This window comes from Rana temporaria, chromosome 5 (assembly GCF_905171775.1).
Source record: "Rana temporaria chromosome 5, aRanTem1.1, whole genome shotgun sequence".
Taxonomy (NCBI): Eukaryota; Metazoa; Chordata; class Amphibia; order Anura; family Ranidae; genus Rana; species Rana temporaria.
In genome coordinates, this window is record NC_053493.1 from 75,489,733 (window position 1) to 75,513,807 (window position 24,075).

A 24,075-nucleotide genomic window follows, 5' to 3' on the forward strand; every position below is an offset into this window, starting at 1 on the left:
AACCCCTTTAAAAGTTTCCCACTCTGTTTGGGGAGATGCATTGGAGGGAGGATATAAAACAGTCAAGGGATGAAAGGATGGGGCAAGGAGACCAACCTCATGCTGAACCACCAAACCAAAGGGCAAAGGACTCAAATATTTTGAAAATGGACAATTGGCTTGAGTGCCAATAAGCTTACCTTTGAAATGGTAAGCTTATTGGCACTTATTGAACATGTGTTGGGCAATATGATTTGCACATCCTTGCAGACTTAGACTGGCCATTCACTGGTCAATCTCGGCCGGCTCGGCAGGAATCGGTCGAGCACACATTTTTCAAGTTAAACAATCGATCAGCAACCAGCATGCAGGGTTTTACCTGGCATTATCGCAAGTGACTCTCTTCTCCCAGTGGGGATGTTTGCTTTTGGGTTCAATAACCTAGTGTTATGAAGCAGTAAAAGCCTCTATGCCAGGAGCAAATAGTGTGATTCTAAGATCACTGTAGGATAATGCAGGGTTTAACCACTTCAGCCCCGGACCATTTTGCTGGTCAATGACCAGGCCATTTTTTGCGATTCGGCACTGCGTTGCTTTAACTGACAATTGCGCGGTCATGCGACGTGGCTCCCAAACAAAATTGGCATATATATATATATATATATATATATTATCAATTTTTTTCCTCAGTTTAGGCCGATACATATTTTTTGTTAAAAAAAAAAAAATCGCAATAAATGTTTATTGATTGGTTTGCGCAAAAGTTATAGCGTCTACAGAATAGGCGATAGTTTTATGGCATTTTTATTAATATATATATATATATATATATATATATATATATATATATATATATATATATATATATATATATATATATATATATATATATATATATATATATTATACGCACACACACACACAACCAAAGGAATCTCTGATCTCTCCCCACACCCAGGGGGAATCTCTGATCACCTGACATCTATGTACAGTCAGGCCTCCTGTCCACATATGATTATCATAGAGTGATGGCAGAGGAGCTTACCATCTAATGTATAGCACACATTTTACAGGTCAGGGAGTGTTCTATTGCAGTGACATCATCCAGAATCGTACATATCTGACCTCCGCTTGGCCAGCTTAGGGGGACGCTGCACAGGAAAGCTGCGTTCTGTGCGTCAGTTTCTTGCACCGCACATGAATGCACTACCCTTTCCAGACACACAAAGGTGCAAATTTATTGTTAATGGCAACCCCACTGTGCAGCTCGTTTTGCACAGAGTGTCCCTGAATTCGGTCTTCTGGGGTCCCTCGGCGGCTGTCTCGGCTCCTCCTCGCAAAAGCTTTCCACCTTCATGCGAGCGAGCTAGCATTGTGGAAAGCTTTTGCGAGCGCGCTCCCGTGATACAGCGGCAGCCATAGTCGCCGACTGTATCACTCGGGCCCGGCGCGCCGTTTCATCCGCTGTGATTGACAGCAGCGCCAGCCAATGGCTGCGCTGTTATCAAACCGTCCAGCCTAGCCAATCAACGGCCAGGCTGGGAACCGAAGAGGATCACGTGGACGTGCGCAGGACTTTCGAGGGGTCAGGTAAGTAAAACGGGGGTTCGGGGGGGGGGGCGGTACCATCAGATGTTTTTTCACCTTAATGCACATGAATGCACAGGATGCATTAAGGTGAAAAAACATTTACCTTTACAACCCCTTTAAGCTGAAGAACTTCTTTTAGACCCCTTTCACACTGGGGCAGTTTTCAGGCATTTAAAAAATGGCGCATGAAAAGCGCCTCTCATGCCTCCCCAGTGTGAAAGCCCGAGTGCTTTGGCACCACACTGGGGCGGTGCACTTACAGGACGGAAAAAAAAGTCCTGCAAGCAGCTTTAGGGCACTCCCAGAACGTCCTGCCCATTGAAATTGCTTGGCAGCACTGCAGAAGAGCAGGAACACGGGCGCTTTTAACCTTTCCTCGGGGGGTAAAAAGCACCGCTATACAGCTGTAAAGTGCCGCTAAAACTAACACCCCCCATAAAGACTTTTTTCTAATTCTTATTTGTATGTTAAGACACATCTGTTACCCTTACTGTTCAGTTGCTTAAACATATTCCCTTAAAGCATAAGCACAAGAGTTTGTAAAGACTTACATTTTTTATTCCCCCCCCCCCCTTGTACACACGGTCGGATTTTCCTTCGGAATAACCCAGGATGGTTTTTCCGACGGAATTTCGCTCAAGCTTGGCTTGCATACACACGGTCTCTGAACTGTCATCCGTCAAGAATGCGGTGACGTACAACACAACGAGCCGAGAAAATTAAGTTCAATGCTTCCGAGCATGTGCCAGAATTTTGCTCTTCGTAAATGATAGACGATCGGATTTTCCAATAAGCATTTTTTCCGTCTGAAAATTTGAGATCCAGCTCTCAATCTTTTGCTGGCAGAAATTCTACAGCAAAAGTCAGATGGAGCATACACACAGTTGGAATTTCCATTCAAAAGCTCACATTGCACTTTTGCTGGTGAAATTTCCGATCGTGTGTACGGGTCATAACACAAAGCACTGCAATGCAGTAGCGCAAGTTGCCTTGGTGCGTTGGGGTGCCATTTAAAATGAACATGTTTTGGTGCGCTACCGCACCACGAAAGTGTAAATAGGCCTTGCATCGCTATTGCTCTGATCCATTAAATTGAACGGAGATATATGTGACACAGCTGTTGGAAAATGGGGAAATGCCAAATGCATTCATGTCTGAAAACAAATAGGACTAGGCTGTATCAATATAAAGTTACAATCATTATAAAAAGTTAGGGGCAGGGAACACTGCCCATCAGCGCATAATCCCGGAGAGATTGTTGTAAAGCGCACTGCAATGCAAGTGTTGGGTAAAATGTGAGGATGTTAACAGACTACAAAACATCTCCTCAATCCCTGTCAACTGCCCTCTGAAAAGTGATCCACTGCAAAATGTGACACTTTTGTAACATTCGCACACTGATATTCATATCTTGCTAATTATAATCACAAATATATCCATGCATTTCCTTTTACGCATTGATAAACCCCAAGTAAAATAAACATTGCCATCTTTGGCCTGGAAACCACATTTGTATTTGGCCTCGAAACCACATTTGTATTTGTCATAACATTAACTGAACAGTCCAAGTGATGCTTTTAGTAACTGTGTCTTTTAATGGTTTATTTTGCAGATTGTACAGATGCTAAAAGCAGGAAGAGCAAAGGAAGTGTCATATAATGCTCTAGCTACACACATAATTGCAGAAGATGGCGACAATCCTGAGGTTGGAGAAGCCAGAGAAGTATTTGATCTCCCCATTGTAAAGGTACGTTTTATGTGAAGTAACTTTGGAGTTCATTAGATCTTTTGTAAAAATAAACGTTGGATCTGATCATTTGTCACTTGGATGCTAAACCATCATTTAGCTGCTTTTAAACCATTCAGAGGAGACTTTATCAAAATGGTAGCAGCCAGAATTTGAAGGCGCTGTGCATAGCAACCAGTAAGCGTCTAACTTCATTTTTAAAGCTTAACCACTTCAGCCCCAGACCATTTTGCTGGCCATAGACCAGGCCACTTTTTGCGATTCAACACTGCGTTGTTTTAACTGACAATTGCGCGGTTGTGCGACCTGGCTCCCAAACACATTTTTTTCCCACAAATAGAGCTTTCTTTTGGTGGTATTTGATTACCTCTGCAGTTTTTATTTTTTGCGCTATAAAAAAAAATAGAGCGACAATTTTGAAAAAAAAATATTTTTTGCTATAATATCCCCCAAAAATATATAAATGATTTTTTTCCCTCCCTCAATTTAGGCCGATACGTATTCTTCTACATATTTTTTGTAAAAGAATATCGCAATAAGCGTTTGGTTTGCGCAAAAGTTATAGCGAAAAAATATATGATGCTACAGCTATCCCCTGCCAACTGTAAGACCGAGAACTGAGCAATCGTATTACCATTGATCGTTCAGTTCTCAGTCTGCTCTTGGCCCTGCCCTTCCAGTGCCAAGCAGGAGAGGTGGTGGGAGCAGCTGGCACTGGCTCTCAGCAGTGCACTGAGGGACTGAGCCAGTTGCCAATCAGGTGTTTGGGTGGATCCCAACATTATGGTCAAGAATCCTTCCAGAGCCTGGAGCAGCTCTGAGATGTCCGCTGACAACGGGCTTTAGCCTTGTGTTGGCCGATTCTGGATCACAACAAAGCATGTGTCAAGTAAGTGCACTTGTGTGATCCTCGAAGTGTGACCAAAAAAAGCTTTGGCTGTACCTCTTCTTTTTTTAAAATTATAAAAGTTGGAACAATTGGGTGTACAGTGAAGGGGGAAAAAAGTATTTGATCCCCTGCTGATTTTTTATGTTTGTCCACTGACAAAGAAATGATCAGTCTATAATTTCAATGGTAGGTTTATTTTAACAGTGAGAGCCGGTTCACACTGGGGCAACTCGTCAGGCGACTCAGCCGCCTGACAAGTCGCGTCCCATTGTATTCAATAGAACCGTTCTAATAGGAGCGACGCAAGTCGCTCTGACTTAGAAAAAGGTTCTTGTACGACTTCAGGGAGCGACTTGCATTGACTTCTATACAGAAGTAATTTTGCAAGTCGCCTCTAAAGTTGTTTTCAGGACGCCTTGACGAGTCGCCCCCGAAGTCGTGCCGCCCCAGTGTGAACCGGCTCTAAGAGTCAGAATAACAAAAATATCCAGGAAAACGCATTTCAAAAGAGTTCTAAATTGATTTGCATTTTAATGAGTGAAATAAATATTTGATCCCCTTTCAATCAGCAAGATTTCTGATTCCCAGGTCTCTTCTATACAGGTAACAAGCTGAGATTAGGAGAACTTTTAATGGTAGTGTGCCTAATCTTGGCTTGTTATCTGTATAAAAGACTCCTGTCCACAGAAGCAACCAATCAGATTCCAATCTCTCCACCATGGCCAAGACCAAAGAGCTGTCCAAGGATGTCAGGGACAAGATTGTAGATCTAGACAAGGCTGGAATAGGCTACAAGACCATCGCCAAGCAGCTTGGGACAACAATTGGTGGGAGTTTTCACAAATGGAAGAAACACAAAATGACTGTCAATCTCCCTCAGTCTGCAAGATCTCACCTCAGGGTTTTACTGATCATGAGAATGACGAGGAATCGGCCCAGGACTACACTGGAGAATCTTGATAATGATCTCAAGGCAGCTGGAACCATAATCACCAAAAAAACAATTGGTAACGCACTACACCATGAAGTACTGAAATCCTGCTCAGGAAATCACATGTACAGACCCGTCTGAAGTTTGCTAATGAACATCTGAATGATTCGGAGAACTGAGTGGAACCCAACTCTCTGTTTTTGGAGAAGGAATGCTGCCTATGACCACAAGAACACCATCCCTACCATCAAACATGGAGGTGGAAACATTATGCTTTGGAGGTGTTTTTCTGCTATGGGGACAGGACAACTTCACTGCCTCAAAGGGACGATAGGCGGGGCCATGTACCATCAAATCTTGGGTGAGAACCTCCTTCCCTCAGCCAGGGCATTGAAAATGGGTCATGGATGGGTATTTCAGCATGACAATGACCCAAAACACACGGCCAAGGTAACAAAGGAGTGGCTCAAGAAGAGGCGCATTAAGGTCCTGGAGTGGCCTAGCCAGTCTCCAGACCTTAATCCCATAGAAAATATTTGGAGGGAGCTAAAGGTCCGAGCTACCAATTGTCAGCCTTGAAACCTTAATGACTTGGAAAGGCCCTGCAAAGAGTGAGACAAAAATCCCTCCTAAGATGTGTGCAAACCTGGTGGCAACTACAAGAAACGTCTGACCTCTGTGATTGCCAACAAGGGTTTTGCCAATAAGTACTAACTCATGTTTTGCGAAGGGGTCAAATACTTATTTCACTCATTTGAAATGCAAATTGATTTTATAGCTTTTTTTTTTTTTATGCATTTTTCTGGATATTTTTGTTTGTTAAAATAAACCTACCATTAAACTTATAGACTGATCATTTGTTTGTCAGTGGGCAAATGTACAACATCAGCAGGGGATCAAATACAATTTTCTGCATACAGTGAGGAGAAAAGTGTGTGTACTGCTCTGGGTCTCAAAACTTACTGTTGGTCCTGTGTGATAAATCAATGTAATAACATTTTTGCCTTGAATGTATTAAAATTCAGTTTGAGGCAGCAAATAAAGGCTGCTAAGCAGTTGTGCTAAAGTCGGTTTTCCCAGTGCTTAACTCCATTCTGTTTGTTGGGAAAGGTAGACTATATGTAGTCTATGAAGTGAGTTTATGTCAATCACCCACAGGGGTATTCAGGGACCATTTAATTCTTTATTTGTGCGAAGTGTGAATTTTAGTGATCTAATTTTAAACATAAAGAAGGACCTGCTTTTCCACTTGAAAGCATTTGGTTGCTCCAGAATGCAAGTTATGTCTTGTGATGGGCTGCTGCTCTGGTCCGATGGCACCTAATGTGCTTGTGTGTTAGGACGCAATTCTAAATTAATGGCACCATGAGAGTTGAGTGTTCCAGTAACAACATCCATTACTGAAACAACGGGTAGGTGTGAAGCCAGCCTTAAAGTGACACTAAAGGTTTGTGTGTTTGTTTTTTTTAAGATAACAAACATGTTATATTTGCCTCCACTGTGCAGTTAGTTTTGCACAGAGTGGCCCCAATCCTCCTGTTCTGGGGTCCCATTGTGGCTCTCACGGCTCCTCCCCGCATTAGATAACCCCCTCTCTCCCAAAAGGGGTTTCCTTGCCGGCGCGCACCTGAGTCACACTTGGCGTCCATAGACGCAGAGTGTTTGACTCTGCCCCAGCGCCCGCGTCATTGTATTTGATTGACAGCAGCAGGAGACAATGGCTGCGCTGCTATCAATCTATCCAATCAAAGCCGGGACTCCGTGGAGAGAAGGATGGTGAGACGCGCCCACAGAAATTCGGGGTTCAGGTAAGTATAACAGGAGGGGGGGGGGAAGCGGCACTGCAAGGTGTTTTTTCACCATAATGCATAGGATGCATTAAGGTGAAAAAACACAAAGGTTTACAACTCCTTTAACCACTTCCGGACCGCCGCATGTACATATACGTCTGCAAAATGGCACATTGGCGTACCTGTACGTCCCTGCCTAGACGTGGGTCGGTGGTCCGATCGGGACCCCCCCCCGGTACCTGCGGAGGTCCCCGTGGCTGTCCGAGCGATCCGGGATGAGGGGGTGGTTGTTTGTTTTTGTCCGCCCCCTCCGGATCGCTCTCAGCCAATCCGCGCGCCCCCCCTGTGTGTCACTTCCTCCTCCTGTGTAAACACAGGATCAGGAAGTGATGTGATCTCTCCTCTCTGCGGTATTTTCAACCGCCGCTGAGGAGAGATCACATCACACAGTAAGTCGCACCAACACTACGCTGACACACACTACACATAGGCACATTAACCCCTTGGGTCATTTAGCAGCATATTGGTCCGGTCCTTAAGTGGTTAATTCTCATATTGGCATCATTCATGTTTCTTTTTATGATGTGTTTTCTTAGATTATGGGGGTATACTGTACATTTTACTTGCTCTTCTAGTTTCGTTTAAAACCTTCAATGCTGCAGTATAGATTTCAGCTACTTTAATGAACTTTGTATTCTGAGATCTGCTGGAAATCTAATTAAACATTTTTTTTCCCCTTCTCACAGCCCTCCTGGGTCATATTATCTGTTCGATGTGGAGTCCGTCTTCCGTATCCTTGAAATTGCTGTTTCTCCAATTTTATATAGTTTTTGTTTTGCTCTACTTTCTTTTAATTTTGTTTCTCCTTTCGGTGCTCACAAATGTTTTGACATGGAGGCTGTATCACAGGGTGCGTAAAAGGTATAATATACTTAAGATTGTTTGACTGTACATACTGCTTTTGAATATGGTTTTAAAGAAACTGTTTTGTGTGTCATCCAGTCAGATCTTTGCCTTTTGCTCTTCTAAACTGAGAAAATTAAACTGCAATATATCTAGTTGCTGAAGCATTTTTTTTTTTTGGTACATATGTTTCAAAATAACAAACATATTCAGAACTTTTTATTAGGCTTGCAGTTAGTGTTGCTTAACCCAGGACCCTGCACTCACTATATCTGGTCTCCCACAGTACACTGAACATGGACATGTGGTTTATTTTATTAAATATAAACTGCTAAATACCTTTTCTCATCAGCAGTATATAGCAGTCTTGTGACGTCTATGAATGCCTATTAAAGCTTGTAGGAGGAGTTTTTATTCTCTGACTGTCCTATGAGGCTGCAGGACCCCTGGCCCTCTGTCTGAACAGTGCTGATTAGCCCTGTGCTGATCACATGCACTCTCCCAAGAAAAGAGAAAAAAAACAACTCCAGCAACACACACAACTGAGCATGTGCAAAGCGTGTAAGGATTAACCCCCTAGGTTCCACAGTGAGTATAACAAGCATGCTTTTCTGCACATTCAGACTGATTTTACTGTTGTGGGTTTAGTAACACTTTAATGAAACAAATGAAAAACGTGCTTAATAAGTTAAATTTGTGACCAGATCCAAGGATGGGTCACATAATCTTTGCCAAAAGACCTTGCAGGACTGGTGTTGAGAAACTGTTATAGCATACAGTGGCTAATTGGGCCTTGGTCATGGTGTCTGTATTAATTCTGAACAATCATTAGTTTTGTCAACTTAAACGTTTGTTAGAATTTTCTTCAGCGGCATTTTTGCAGTGAAACGAAAAGTACACAATTTTCGTCCACTGACGAAAATCAATTCCGTTTTCATTAACGAGCGAAAATGTGAGGCAGGTACCGGATGTACTATTGGCACTTCCGGTTTCCACGGAGCTCCACCTGTTTCCTCTGGCTGGAGCCCAGCATTTTAGATAGGAGGCTGTCCGCATGGTTAGGCCATCAATGGCTGTTATGTGCAGCCTGAAGGGGGATGTTCTATTAGGATGGCGGGGGCTTGGATGTGTAGTTAACCCCTTCACACACTGCCTCTGTAGATACACGCCTGCAGGGCTGATTGGATCTCTACTAGTCTAGTGAGGTGAGTGCTGTGTGCCAAGAAAGACAGAGTGCTCTGATCTTCTTATCTTACAAGGACTGTTCTCTCTGCTGTCTGTGGACACTCGCACTTCATACTGATATGTAGAGGCCCCCTTGACATAGAGGGGGAGTAGCACACTGCCTGACCTGTGCAGGACTACTCCTTTTGCTGCCAGAGATGTTTTTGCACCAATGCTTAAATATAGATTTTGGCCTAAAGATTATATAACCCTCCCCCAAAAACATATTTCCGGGCAAAAAAAAAAAAAAATTAAAAGCCTGCAGCTACACATACTGCAGCTACTGGCTTTTAATAAATGGAGACTTGCCTGTCCATGGTCCCCTCGATGTTGGCACCGCAGCTGATGTTTCCCATCAGCTGTCGGGTGCTGCCTTCGCCATTGTGGGTAAGGGAACCCGGCAGTGTAGCCTTTCGGCTTCACGCAGGGAACCCTACTGCGCATGGGCAAGGCCCCGCTCCTCCTATTAGCCCGGCAGTCAGGGGGGAGGAGGAGGGAGCCCCACAGTCACCCTGCGGACAGACTCCCGGAAGTGAAAAAGGTGCCAATTGTGGCACCGGGGGGGGGGGGGGGGGGATTCGATGAGTGGAAGTTCCACTTTAGGGTGGAGCTTCGCTTTAAAGCAGACAAGTTCATGTAAATGTGCACTGCATGTTGGCATTATTGCGCAAAGAGGTTTTTATTTTTAGGTTAAACTTCTGTCAAAGTAATGTTCTTGTAACGAAACTTGGTTTACCTTAAAGACCTTTATATAATGACTAAATCTGTAGTGCATGTTCAAACCTTAATACTGTACCATAAATAATAACCTATTCGATTTTTCACTCCAGAAGTATGAGCTTGAAATTTGTAGAGAAATGCTTAAATAATGCATCACAATTTAACTAAACCCATTTGATTTTAGCTAAGTAAAATGTACAGGAGGTTTTATTCGACTAAATACAATGAAAATTAAAACAATTACAGATGACTAAAATGGTATTTTAGTCAACAGACTAAAGCCTACGGTACGATTTTTGGCCAACAGAGCGTCTAAATTTTTGTCAAAAGGGCGTGTGTCAGGATCTTGTCTTGCATACTAACGGTACACAATTGTCGTGCCACAAACACGTACGTAGTGACGTACTACAAGGAATTTCAGCTCTTGAACGCCACCCTTTGGACCCCTTCTGCTAATTTTGTGTTTGAGCATTGATTCTGAGCATGTGTGTTTGTACTTTCGACAATTTGTATACTGACCATACGAAAATCGGACGTCAAACCGTTGTCCGCCGAAAACTTACTAGCCTGTCATCCAACATTTGTTGGCCGAAAGTTGGACAACAATTGTCAAAAGGAGCGTACTAACGGTCAGATTTTAGGACAACAGTCTGTCCACAGACAATCCCCTGCCAACAATCGCACCGTGTACACAAGGCTTTAGACTTCAGCTGCCAAAATTAACACTGGTCCCAGTGCATCAGTGAAGATAGTTTGGCATTAGACTAACGCTAAGCCAGTGTGAATTGATGGAAACTAATTTTCTTTTTTTTTTAAGTATACTTTTACCGGCTGAACTCCTTTTGTACTCCAAAGAACATACCTTGTGCAATGCCATGCTAAAAAATATTGTTTACTTCCCATTCTCCTCACCCCATACACGTTTGCTGTGCATTTTAATGCAAGCCACTCCTTTTTTGTACACTGTAATGCTCTACATATAAGCAATCCATCAGCGTTTGGCTATCCGAAATGTAATGCTAGTGCAAGCTTCAGTTTTTTTAGATTCTGGTGGCAGCCTGATAACTTTTCTCTTTCCAGGTGAAGGTAAAAAAACAGCCTAGAAGTGTGTTTTGCTTTTCCCAAATGTGGTAGTGCCATACATTTTGGTATATCAAGACAGTATTCTGTATACGGCTTACTTATGCATAAGGTAAAGTTTTTTTGCATGTCTCTTGTTGAAAAAATAAAGTATTTTTACCCCATTTTAAAGCTTTCCTTAACCAGAAATTCTCAGAGAAAATGGATTTTCTCCAGAGTCTGATCAAATATTTTTTGGTGTGACTGCTTGCCTTTCCCAGGTATGTTTCAAAGCAAATAACTTTAGATGATGCATTTACCAGAAGGTGTACAAATAAATGTTCAATCTGGGATTTCATCCACACTTTTAACACCTGTTGTTCACACAAGCATTGAAAGTAGGCCGTTGGGTGTCTTTTTTACTGCTTCTGAATTGCCAATGAAAGCCACTTGGTTATTAAAAATGGAACCAGGAGGAGGTGTACACTCGGCATCATTGGCATTGACTTGATTTGCAGCAAGGCAAAAATCTGCCTGCAGATATATGCAGCCGCCTCCATTCACTTCCATTGAAACGCACTCCAAATGAATGTTCCTAAGAAGTTAGAGGTGCTGTTGCAAAGTGTCAAAAGAAATATTCACATTTTAACATTGGAAAAAAAAATTGCATCTCACAAGGTGCTTGAACATTTGTACAACATGTCTGAAATGCTTATGCATGATTTTAGTTTTTATCTCCGCTACCTCTTCCACAATGTTTCATTAGTATTACTTTCACCCTATGTCTAGTCTCCATCATTCTACTTTTTCATTTGTTTTTAGATCTCACCTGACGACAGAAATGCTCTTTGGGCTCTTATTACTTTTTATGGTGGTGACTGTCAGCTAAGCCTCAATAAAAAGTGCACTCATTTAATTGTTCCTGAACCAAAAGGGGTAAGTGCCATGCAAACTATCTCCAATGTGTAAAATTTGAGGGTTTGTGTAATATTTTTAACTTGAAGTAATTGGTAGTTTAACATGTTGTACATCTGTGATTCTCAAACGGTCTGATATTTACAGGTGTGCCGTGGGAGTTTTGAAAAAAATTTAAAATTGCTAGCGTTTTAAAACATATCGACCAATAATAAATGGTAAATTAATGTTGCAAAAGTTAAATAAGAAACCGATCTATAAATGCGATATGTCAGTCGATTTTTTTATTTATATATTAATATATTTTATTAATAAAATAAAAAGTATATATCGGCCTAAACTCATGAAGATTTATATTTTTTGGGGAGATATTAATTGTAGAAGTAAAACATTTTTTTTGTTTTTTTAACCACTTAAGCCCCGGACCAATATGCTGGCTAAAGACCCAAGGGATTTTTACAGTTCGGGAGTGCGTCGCTTTAACAGACAATTGCGTGGTCGTGCGACGTGGCTCCCAAACAAAATTGGCGTCCTTTTTTCCCCACAAATAGAGCTTTATTTTGGTGGTATTTGATCACCTCTGCGGTTTTTATTTTTTGCGCTATAAACAAAAATAGAGCGACAATTTAAAAAAAATGCAATATTTTTTACTTTTTGCTATAATAAATATCCCCCAAAAACATATATAAATTGTTTTTTTTTTTCTCAGTTTAGGCCGATACGTATTCTTCTACCTATTTTTGGTAAAAAAAAAATCGCAATAATCGTTTTATCGGTTGGTTTGCACAAAATTTATAGCGTTTACAAAATAGGGGATAGTTTTTTTGCATTTTTTATTTTTATTTTTTTTACTAGTAATGGCGGCGATCAGCGATTTTTTTTTTTCGTGACTGCGACATTATGGCGGACACTTCGGACAATTTTGACACATTTTTGGGACCATTGTCATTTTCACAGCAAAAAATGCATTTAAAGTGCATTCTTTATTGTGAAAATGACAGTTGCAGTTTGGGAGTTAAACACAGGGGGCGCTGTAACATTTAGGGATCACCTAGTGTGTGTTTACTAGTGTAGGGGGGTGTGGCTGTAGCACTGACACCATCGATCGAGTCTTCCCTATAAAAGGGATCACTCGATCGATGCGCCGCCACAGTGAAGCACGGGGAAGCCGTGTTTACACACGGCTCTCCCCCGTTCTTCAGCTCCGGGGAGCGATCGCGACTGAGCTGCTAAAAACAAATAGCCGCGCCGTCGTCCCGGATCGCTCCCCAAGCGGACCCGACCTCCGCATGTACCGGGGGGGGGTCCCGATCGGACCCCCCACCCACGTCTAGCAGAGGACGTACAGGTACGTGATTGTGCCTGTCCGTGCCATTCTGCCGACGTAAATGTACATGAGGAGGTCGGGAAGTGGTTAATTGTTCCTTTTTTTTTTTTTTTTTTTTTTTTTTTTTTTTGTGTGTTGCAAAAAACGCAGATGTGATCAAATACCACCAAAAGAAAGCTCTTGTGGGGGGGAAAAAGATGTAAATTTTGTTTAGGTACAGCGTCGTGCGACCGCATTCGTCAGTTAAAGCGACGCAGTTCCTTATTGCAAAAAATTACCTGGCCGTTGAGGGAAAAATCCTTTCCGGTCCTTAAGTGGTTATCCTCCCATTTATCAAATTCAGAGTATCCAGCAGGCTTTCTATAGTCGTTATAGATGGGCTCTTATTTAAGGACAGGCTGTAGTGAGCTTAGATAGTGATGGCTGAACCATGAAGAGCACTGGGCCTGCATTATGCTTTCTCAGAATCATAAGATTAAGAGACCGTTAATGGGATTTAGCTAGTAGGGGAGCTATAGGAGCTTTTATAGGAACTAAAGGGATTCCAAGTGCATGCTATAAAATAAAATACTGTATCTTATCGGGACTGACGTACATTTATGTAACCTATTTTTATTTTTTTGGTTCCTGTTTCGCTCTTCTTTTTTGAGTTGTATATTATGTAGGCCTTAGACTTATTTTCTTATTTGTATCTGTAGACCAAGTATGAATATGCTTATCAGAGAGAGAACATTAAAATAGTTGCTCCGGACTGGGTTTTGGATTCAATATCTGTGAAGAACAGGAAAGATGAAGCACCTTATCACCCACGTCTTATAATCTATGAGGAGGAAGAGGAGGAAGATGAAGAGGAGGAAGAGGTAGAAGATCAGGATTCCCGAAATGCCAGTGCCGATGAGGATAGATATTCTTCAAAGTCTAGTCCAGTGTCATCACGGGAGCAATCTCCAACACCAAACCAAGAACGTTCACCAAAACGCAGTGGCACAGTGAAAATTAAAGAGGAGCTGATGTTTGATGACTCCGATGATTCCTCTCCTGAAAAGCAGGACAGAAACCTGAACTGGACTCCAGCAGAAGTTCCACAGGTATCCACTGCAAAGCGAAGGCTCCCCCAGGGAAAAGATTCAGGACTAATTAATTTGTGTGCGAATGTGCCACCTGTACCAGGGAACATTTTGCCACCTGAAGCTCGGAGTAATTTGCTCTCGTCCCTCACTGGAACTCCAGGTTCTGAAAGACCAGACATGATGCCTTTCAGAAGTCCAGCCGTGAGAACACTTAGAAATATTACAAACAGTGCAGAGATACAGCAAATCAATCGACCCTCAAATGTAGCTCATGTAAGTATCCATTTTTTTTTTCATTACAAGTTTTTGTATGTTAATTCTGAACACTTGTGATTAGCATAATAATTATCTACAGTGTAATAGTCTAAAGTTCTGTTTTTTTTTTTTTTTTAACCAGTTGTGTAGTTCTGCATTTTTTTTAACTTGTTTTCAGCAGAAATGTGCTATATGAGGTGTAAAAAGTACATTTAAATGTAAAACACATAGTTATATGCAGGTTTGCATACAAGATAGAGCAACATAGAGGCGCAACCAGTTTGACTTTTCATTGCTGTGCATTTAAAAGGTTAGTTCACCTTTACCAAAAAACTGCCTATGCAGATAAGGGACATTTTGTAGATTAAAACAAGCTGGCAGCTATATGACCAGAATTGAATACCCTTGATATAGGTATAGAGCAGGGCTCAAAATTTCAAGTCCTAAGCTACTAACCAGGCCTTAAAGCGGTAGTTCACCCGAATTATTTTTTTTTAACATTAGATTGAGACTAATTTTCCTAAGCAGAATCGGGTGTTTTTTCTAAAATCAATGTAGTACTTACCGTTTTAGAGATAGATGTCCTCCGTGGCTTCCGGGTATGATCTTCGGGACTGGGTGTTCCTATTTGATTGACAGCCTTCTGACGGTCGCATACAGCGCGTCGCCAGTTGCCGAAAGAACCCGAACGTCGGTGCGGCTCTATACGGCGCCTGCGCACCGACGTTCGGCTACTTGCGGGAACTCGTGACGCGATGGATGCGACGGTCGGAAGAGCTATCAATCAAATAGGAACGCCCATACCCGGAAGACGCGGAGAACATCTATCTCTAAAACTGTAAGTACTGCATTGATTTAAAAAAAAAACACCCGATTCTGCTTCACGTAAAATTAGCCTCAATCTAATGTTAAATTTTTTTATTTTTTCGGGTGAACCTCCACTTTAAGGGTTACTCGCTACCAGTTGCCCCACCCAACCCCTACTATGCCCTGCCCTCTGATCCCCCACCCCAAAACACGCCCTCTTAAATGATCTCTTGAAATTACACTTAAATGTTTTATGCACAATTAAGTTACAAAAATAAATATTAACTTTATCAGGGCAGCCCCGACCTGTGCCCATCATTGCAGCCCCCACCTGTGCCCAATCGTGCTCTCTGCAGCTTGCCTCTTCCTCTCTTCCCCTGGCTGAGAGGCTGTACCTGACCCAAAATGCAAATTGTGAGTGGAAAATTTGAGGGCTGGTATAGAGCCTCATCAAGCCTGACTGGAAAACTCCCAAAAACTCCCAAAATGTTGGGAAAGATGTTGCTAAGAGAAGTCTGGTTGTTACTGTTCACCACAGGGGTGAGCTTTTTCTCCGATTCAAAGCCCTTCATGTGCTTTTTTCTCTTTGATGCAGCAGCTCTGAGCACGGCATTTGAAAACTTGCCCCTGTGATGGTAATGGGTAACAAGGGGGCCTCTCTTAAGCTGTCCATAGATAAGCCGAGGTTCAGCAAGGACCAGCTAAATTTGTATCCATGTATAGCCTCCCCGCCAGAGAAACGTTGATCTAAAGATCTGCTTCTTTCAAACAGGCATGTTGCAAATCTTTCATACGATCAGCGCTACAGTTTAATGCCCTTTCTAACTACCACAGCGCTCAACAGCTGGTAGTTCATTGAGAACTACATTCCCTTAACCTCAAGGGCTGTCGGTACTTGTAGTTTATTCATTCACAGAACTCTTTGAATGATGCAGCAGTGTGGGTGAAGCCTCGTAAGGCTGCACCCTTTTTAAATGGTGACAGCGGATGTGGGGAGAAGATCCCTGGCCCCGCTGTCACAGGGAGGGGAGCAGGTGTGGAAACATGTTAAATTTTCCACCCTAAAAACAGTGGGAATGTGTAACTTTTTCCCAAAGGTGAACATATCGTTTAAATTTAGGGGAGATGTTTGTTGCATGTCTGTCTGCTGTTGTAAGGAAAGTGGACATTTTCACAGCTTTGGTCTCGGGCCTTTTTTTTTTTTTTCTTGTATATTCTCATATAGATTTTACAAACCCTGTCGGCCTCTACCAAAAGTTTAGAGCAACAAGGTAACCATCCGCAACAAGGTCATCCAAACGCAATGTTGTTCAGTCAAGTAAAATCCTTAACGCCAGAAGCGCAACAACATTTGTTACAACAACAATCCCATCAAACACAATCGCAACAACAACATCATCCTCTGGTGCAACTTCAGCCTCAACAGCTTATGCAACTGCAGCAGCAGCAGCAGCATCAACAAGTAACTCAGCAAGTTTTCCCACAACATCAGTTTTCACAAGTGAACCAACAGCATCACTTTACTCAGCTGCAGTTTTCTCAGCAACAGCAGCAAACCATGCAGCATCGCCCACAGCAGCAAACCATGCAGCACTTTCAGCAGCAGCATGTTCTGCAGCAGCAGCTTCAACAACTACAGCAGCAGCAACATCTTCAGCAGCAACAACAACAACAACAGCAGCAGCAACAGCAGCAGCAGCAGTCTCTACAGCAAACCTTGCAACAGCAGAATATACAGCAGATCCTTCAGCGTCAGCAGACTCCTTCACAGCAACAGGCACTACAGCAGCAACAGTCACTGCAGCCAGCTATACAGCAGCAACAGACTCTTCAGCAGAACATGCAGCAGCAAACACTTCAGCAACAGACGCTTCAAACAAGCATTCAACAGGCTCTCCCACCAGGTGTGCAACAACAGCAGGGTCAGGTCTTGCAGCAGAATCTTCAACAGAGCATTCAGCAGCAGAATATGCAGATACAGCACCTGACTCTTCAGCAAAAGCAACAATTGCAGCAGCACGCTCTTCAGCAGCAGCAGCAACAGCAGCAGCAGCAGATTCAGCCCCATGCTTTACAGCAGCAAATTTCATCACATACACTGCAACAGCAGCAGCAAATTCAAAACCAAGCTCTACAACAGCAACAGATTCAGTCTCAAACACTTCAACAGCAGATACAACCACAGGGACTTCAGGCACAGCAGCATCAGATGCAGGTTCAGACTATGCAGCAGCAGCAAATCCAGACTCAGTCACAGCATCAAATACAAGCCCAAACACTGTCGCAACAGCAACATCATGCACAACCACAAACACTTCAACAGCAGCATCAGATGCAACCACAGACTCTTCAGCAGCATCAGCTCCAGTCACATAACATTCAGCTCCAACACCAAATTCAAACACAGGGCCATCAGCAACACCAGATCCCTTCACAAATGTTGCAACAGCAGACACTTGCCCAGCAGCAGCTGCAGCAACAAACTCTACAGCTTCAGCAGCAGCAGCAAATGAAACAGCAGCAAATGCAACAGCAGCAGCAGACACTACTGCAGCAACAAATTCAACAACAAACCCTGCAGCAGCAACAGATTCAGCAAGCAAGCTTACAGCAGCAGCAAATGCAGCAGTCGCAAGCATCACAAATACAGCAGACGGCACTCCAACCGCAGCAAGCCCAGCAGGCGGCATTGCAGCAGCCTTCAATGCAACAGACAGCTCTTCAGCAGCAGCAGCCTCCACTGCAGAACCAAGCAGTTCAGCAACAGAAACACAATCTCCAGCAGATTCAGCAGCAGATCCAGCAGCAGCAAATGCAACGGTTACAACAACGGCAAATGCAAAATCAAAACCAGCAACAACTAGGCCAGATGGCCCAGCAGGTGCAGCCTCAAGCTACTAGTCAACAACCGCCCCAGACTCAGCAGTTGCACGGCCACGACCCATCTCTGGAAAGTAAGTTGAACATGTATATTCATAGCAAAATTTTAGCTTTATTTTACTGAATAAATGTTTTTCTTTCTTTTTTAGTTAATTTTTTGCAAAAGAGGATTTGTGCTTGATGATATAGATTGAGGGATCTCAAGGATTCCCCACAAACCCTGAAACTCCAGTGAAAAAATGTGGGCAGGGAGGACTATACCGGTACTTGGTGTATAGGTTCAGAAACCTGAATACTTCATATTGAGTAAGTTTAAGAAAATATTTATTTACATATAAACATTAGGACAGAAAATAAAAATTACATTACATTAAAACATATACAAAAATACAAACTTGACCACAATCAGGTCACCGGATGTGCAATCCCCCATTTTATACAGACGGGGTAGGGTATCGGTGAACAAATTGGTATCATGAGACCAACAGTCTCTAATCTCGACTAGTTTCGCTTTCGCTTCGTCAGGAGACGGTCTAAAAACATAACATAAACAAACATCAGACATTAAAAACAGCATGTTATTATTTATGTCAGGGGCTTTTTGTGTGAAAAAACACCCCAAGAAAATAAAAAATAATACATAACAAGGGGAATTGTGTCACATCATGTCTCCTACCTGAAGGCACAGAGTTCCTTGGCCCCAGAGAGAAAGGTCTGTTCTATTAGACTTGGTCTTGGTCCACGAGTGACCTACCCACTCACCGTCCAACTGGGAACCCCCCCCCCCCCCTTTCTCTCTGGGGCCAAGGAACTCTGTGCCTTCAGGTAGGAGACATGATGTGACACAATTCCCCTTGTTATGTATTATTTTTTATTTTCTTGGGGTGTTTTTTCACACAAAAAGCCCCTGACATAAATAATAACGTGCTGTTTTTAATGTCTGATGTTTGTTTATGTTATGTTTTTAGACCGTCTCCTGACTAAGCGAAAGCGAAACTAGTCGAGATTAGAGACTGTTGGTCTCATGATACCAATTTGTTCACCGATACCCTACCCCGTCTGTATAAAATGGGGGATTGCACATCCGGTGACCTGATTGTGGTCAAGTTTGTATTTTTGTATGTTTTAATGTAATGTAATTTTTATTTTCTGTCCTAATGTTTATATGTAAATAAATATTTTCTTAAACTTCCTCAATATGAAGTATTCAGGTTTCTGAACCTATACACCAAGTACCGGTATAGTCCTCCCTGCCCACATTTTTTCACTGTAGTTTTAGGGTTTGTGGGGAATCCTTGAGACCCCTCAATCTATATCATTAAACTAGGATGATGGTACACCCCCTATTATGTTGTATGGTCTTAAAGATAAAAGGTTAAATCATATTCTGATTTGTGCTTGATGAACAGCACATTCATGAGTTGAAGATTACAAATGGCAGTGACAATCAAAGCTTAGCCAGTCAGATTTCAATTTCTAGCCTGTAAAATGTCTTCCGTGTGCTAGAGGATTGCTAATTGTTTACTGTGTTAAAGCACTTTACACATCGCTGTCTTTTCTTAAAGCGGAGTTTCACCCATTTTTTTGTTTTAAAATGTCAGCAGCTACAAAAAGTGTACCTGCTGACTTTTAATAAACACTCTCTCACCTCTCCCACTGTCCAGCGATGAGGCCGCCCGGAGCCTCGCTCCTCTCCGGTGCCGTCGTCATAGCAACTGTGGGCACCCGACCGTGACCGCTTACGGCTTCAGGGCTGGGCGCGCAGTGTCCGAGTATCGCTGTGCTCTGCTATTGGCCAGGCACATTTCTGGGTCCTGTGAAGTGTCCCAGACGATTGCAGCGAGAGAGGGACCACCTAGGGGGAGAGGAGTAGTCGTCGCACCTAGGCATCCAAGAAGCAAAAAATAATTACATGCCAAATGTGGCATATAAAGGGGCAAGGAGTGCTTAAAGCGGAAATTCCACTTTTGGGTGGAACTCCACTTTAAAACCAATTTGTCAGTGGTGTCTGTCTAGCTGCCTAGCTATATTCTACATCAGGCTGATTGCTTTATTGGGGAGATTCACCTTCTCTATTTGTCCTGTTTACCGGTCTCATCAAAAAGAAAAGACAATCCCAAATTTGGGGGTGACACCAGAACAGTAATGGAGTGGGGAGATCTTCCATTGGGAACATTAGTTCAGGTGACACCCTGGGATTCCTCCACTTTGTCTTGTGGCAATGGGACAGAAAGTGAAGGGAAATCTCAATGGGACACAGATGGCAAGACAGGTGTTATAACCCTCCCTTACTCTATCCAAAATGAGGAAAAAAATAGTTTTGCCTTTTAGTTTCATTTTTTATATAGCTTCTACAACTGCTATGCAAGCTGTATTGCAATCTAATACTAATGAAAATTACCTTCCTTTTTCAAACTGCAGCACTGATTTTTTTTTTTTTTTATATAAAATTCAATGCAGCATGGCAACCTGAAGCTGTTCTGTACATAGTTGGTATACAGAACACCTCCACACAAACGGAAAATAACATTTCTGAAGAACTTTTGCTCTAAGATACGAGTCAGGGTTTAGGCATCTACAATGAAAATGTGTTTTTTTTGTTGATTTGCTTCCCAAGCATTAATTACTTCTAAAGAGATGCATACACAAGAACATAGAATGTGCACCAGCTGATTTAAATGTATTGGTTACTTCCATTCAGGATCAAAAAAAGACAAAGTGGAACAGCCAACGTTTCAGAGTAGAGATTGGTCACAAAGTTTAAGACTCGGTTCACATTGGAACCGGCTGCGGATCGCACAGGAATGCAGTGTGTCCCCGGTTCAAGGACGAATCGGACCCGAATCTTTGCCTGAATTTGGCCCTGAAACAGAGCTAAAGACACACAGCGTTTCTGTACAGTGCACTCTGCAGCCACCCCAGAGATATGTGTACCAGCTCCATAGAGAGCCGGTAACATTCTCCCGCAATGCAAAGAAATCCACATCCAATTCGCATGGGTGTGAACCCAGCCTAAAACCCCTGCAATGTACATTGATCCCCTCAGCAAAAGTGGAATTACTCTTTAACACCGGTGTGGAGTAGACCAACGTAAGTATCTCATACCCTGCGGATCTGCTGTTAAAGCTAATAATCTTTATAGTAGGTTGCTTTACTGCAGTGAGTGCTGTGATTTTCTGGGTTCTCTGTCGAGCAGCTGCCTTACTACTTACTGAAAACAGGTTCACTTGCTCGACACCACCGCCAATCACAGAGAGCCTTGTGGTTTTGTCGCCGAAGGCAGGAGAGCATCGCTCTCAGGGTGTATATGCTGCAATATCCAACAGAACTCCATGGCTGGAAGTCTGATGGATTAAAAGCGCTCCATTGCAAAGTGGTCTATTGTGGCTAAATTTATTATGAAGTGTCCTTATTTGATTGTCGATTAAACTGTTTTATGCTGTAAGGTAGGAACTCCAATTTGTGAGTACAAACTGTACCTTTTGTAAAAAAAAGAGCGAGCATTACTTAAAGGATTCATTTGATTTGTTTGATTCCAAGATTATGGGTTTTACAAATAAAAGTGGTAAACTGAGATTTTTTTAACATTGCAAATATTGTCTTTCTCTTGTCTGATCTTAGTTCCTGAAGACTACTTTTTGGCTGGCTGTGTGTTTTCAATTGCTGACTACCCAGAACAGATGTCTGATAAGCAGCTTCTTGCAACATGGAAACGAGTATGTTTGTTTTTTATTTTTCTTTGCGTCTAGTTCTTACATAGTTGCATAGTAGGTGAGGTTGAAAAAAAGCCAAGTCCAACCAGGTGCTTATCTAATAGTTTCTTGAAACTATTGATGCTCCCCGCTGAGACCACCTCCTGTGAAAGGGAATTCCACATCCTTGTCACTCTTACAGTAAAGAACCCTCTACTCAGTTTAAGGTTAACCTCTTTTCTTCAAATTTTAATGAGTGGCCACGTGTCTTGTTAAACTCCCTTCTGCGAAAAAGTTTTATCCCTATTGTGGAGTCACCAGTACAGTATTTGTAAATTGAGATAATTTCCCCCCTCAAGTTCAGTGCTCACAACCATTCCTCATAACTAAGATCCTCCACACCCTTTATTAGCTTTGCTGCTCTTCTTTGTACTTGCTCCATTTCCAGTACATCCTTCCTGAGGACTGATGCCCAGAACTGGTCAGCATACTCCAGGTGCGGCCGGACCAGCGTCTTGTAGAGTGGGAGAATTATAGTTTTATCTCCTGGAGTTTATCCCCCTTTTAATGCATGCCAATATTCTGTTTGCTTTGTTAGCAGTGGCTTGGCATTGCATGCCATTGCTGAGCCTATCATCTACTAGGACCCCCAGGTCCTTTTCAATCCTAGATTCCTCCAGAGGTTCTCCCCCCCCCCCCCCTAGTGTATAGATTGCATTCATATTTTTTTGCCACCCAAATTTTAAATTTGTACGCATTAAACCTCATTTGCCATGTAGTTGCCCACCCCATTAATTTGTTCAGGTCTACTTGCAAGGTTTCCATATCCTGCAGAGAAGTTATTGCCCTTTAAGTTATGTGAAAGAATCCCTATTGCCCTCCTAAGACTGCATTGTACATCCCTATTTAATTTACACGTGAGCACTTACTGTACTCTGTATGTATCTTAAAGCGTCTGTAAACCTCAGTCATGGAATCTGAGTAAAGCACATACTATTAACTGTATATTTTAATTCTCTCTACAAAGCTCTAAGTGTTGTTTCTCACTGGTGCTTCTTTCCTCTGTTATCGGGGTGGGGGGATCAGAACAGAGATTCTTTTCACAACACAGTTCTTCTGTGTGAAGGGGGTGTGTTTCTTTCCTCCTATCGGCTCTCGCACTGTAACTGCAGCCTCTCTGCCCCCTCCTCTGTGCTGCTGACGGAAGAAGAAAGGTTTTTAATATGATCTGCACTTCTGAAAGGGGGAAGGGAAGATGAGACTGAAAATAAACAAGTAAAACCTATTTAGGGGAATTTGTTTCATCTCTGTATCTGAACCTTTTCTCTTCACTAGGTATATGTAAGGTTTTACAACCACTTTAAAACATGTTTTTTTATTGTGAGCGCATGTGACAGAGCAGGAGAACAGTCAGTTGAGAGTCGGGGACAGAGCATTGTCATCCTGAAACAAACGAATCTCTTCATTGAGGTTCACTAAAAGTTGAAATATTAAGCAAGATGCACAGGGCCAAAACTGTGTCTATACTGCTCCATTTGTACCTTTTTTTTTTCTAACATTTTTTTTTCAATTTTCTCAAAGATAATACAAACGCATGGAGGTACAGTGGACCCTACACTTACCAGTCGTTGTACCCATCTTTTATGTGAAAGCCAAGTCAGTAGTATGTATGCCCAGGTGAGTTCTGATGTGGCTGAAAACAGTGTTCTTCAAAAACTGTCTTTTTTTTTTTTTTTTTTGGTTGTTTTATTGGTTTTTTTTTTTTGGTTGTGTTTTATTGGTTTGTCTAAAGTCTATTTGGTTCTATTTAGAAACCTTTACTGTAAATCTTCGCCTTAACTTTTTGTGAGTTGGCATTTTTTTCAGAACCAGCTAATTTATTTTGATTATATGCCATAAAATATGTAGCTTTTAGAAGCTCCGTAATTGCCCTTGTTAACCTAGTCCATTAAAATTCTTTAAAATCCTTCCCTTTTATAAAGCTGTGTTTTTTGGTTCCCTCGTGAATAGGCTATGAAGGAACGAAAACGTTGTATCACTGCTCATTGGCTCAACACAGTGCTGAAAAAGAAGAAGATGGTGCCGCCACATCGTGCTCTACATTTTCCTGTAGCATTTCCTCCTGGAGGGAAGCCATGCTCTCAACATGTAAGAAAACAATATAATAATAATCTTAACTGCATCAATCTTTCATTTTCATGGCCGATCAGGACTCCCAGTGGCATGGGAGATATCTGTAAAACCATGGAGGGTGGCTTACCATCCCCTCCTGCTGCTTTTAAAAGCAATTCATCAGC

The 24,075-nt window shown here is 42.3% G+C and overlaps 1 protein-coding gene across 1 annotated transcript in view; it reads left to right on the top strand.

The window, feature by feature from the left end:
• Nucleotides 1-24,075, top strand: part of PAXIP1 (PAX interacting protein 1) — a 47,664-nt gene that overhangs the window by 3,188 nt on the left and 20,401 nt on the right. The window contains exons 2-10 of the mRNA XM_040352723.1: nucleotides 3,182-3,316; nucleotides 7,673-7,716; nucleotides 11,050-11,113; nucleotides 11,655-11,768; nucleotides 13,773-14,417; nucleotides 16,432-18,160; nucleotides 21,708-21,802; nucleotides 23,360-23,455; nucleotides 23,789-23,926. Of these exons, the coding sequence (XP_040208657.1) occupies nucleotides 3,182-3,316; nucleotides 7,673-7,716; nucleotides 11,050-11,113; nucleotides 11,655-11,768; nucleotides 13,773-14,417; nucleotides 16,432-18,160; nucleotides 21,708-21,802; nucleotides 23,360-23,455; nucleotides 23,789-23,926 (3,060 nt within the window). The remainder of the gene's footprint in view (nucleotides 1-3,181; nucleotides 3,317-7,672; nucleotides 7,717-11,049; nucleotides 11,114-11,654; nucleotides 11,769-13,772; nucleotides 14,418-16,431; nucleotides 18,161-21,707; nucleotides 21,803-23,359; nucleotides 23,456-23,788; nucleotides 23,927-24,075) is intronic.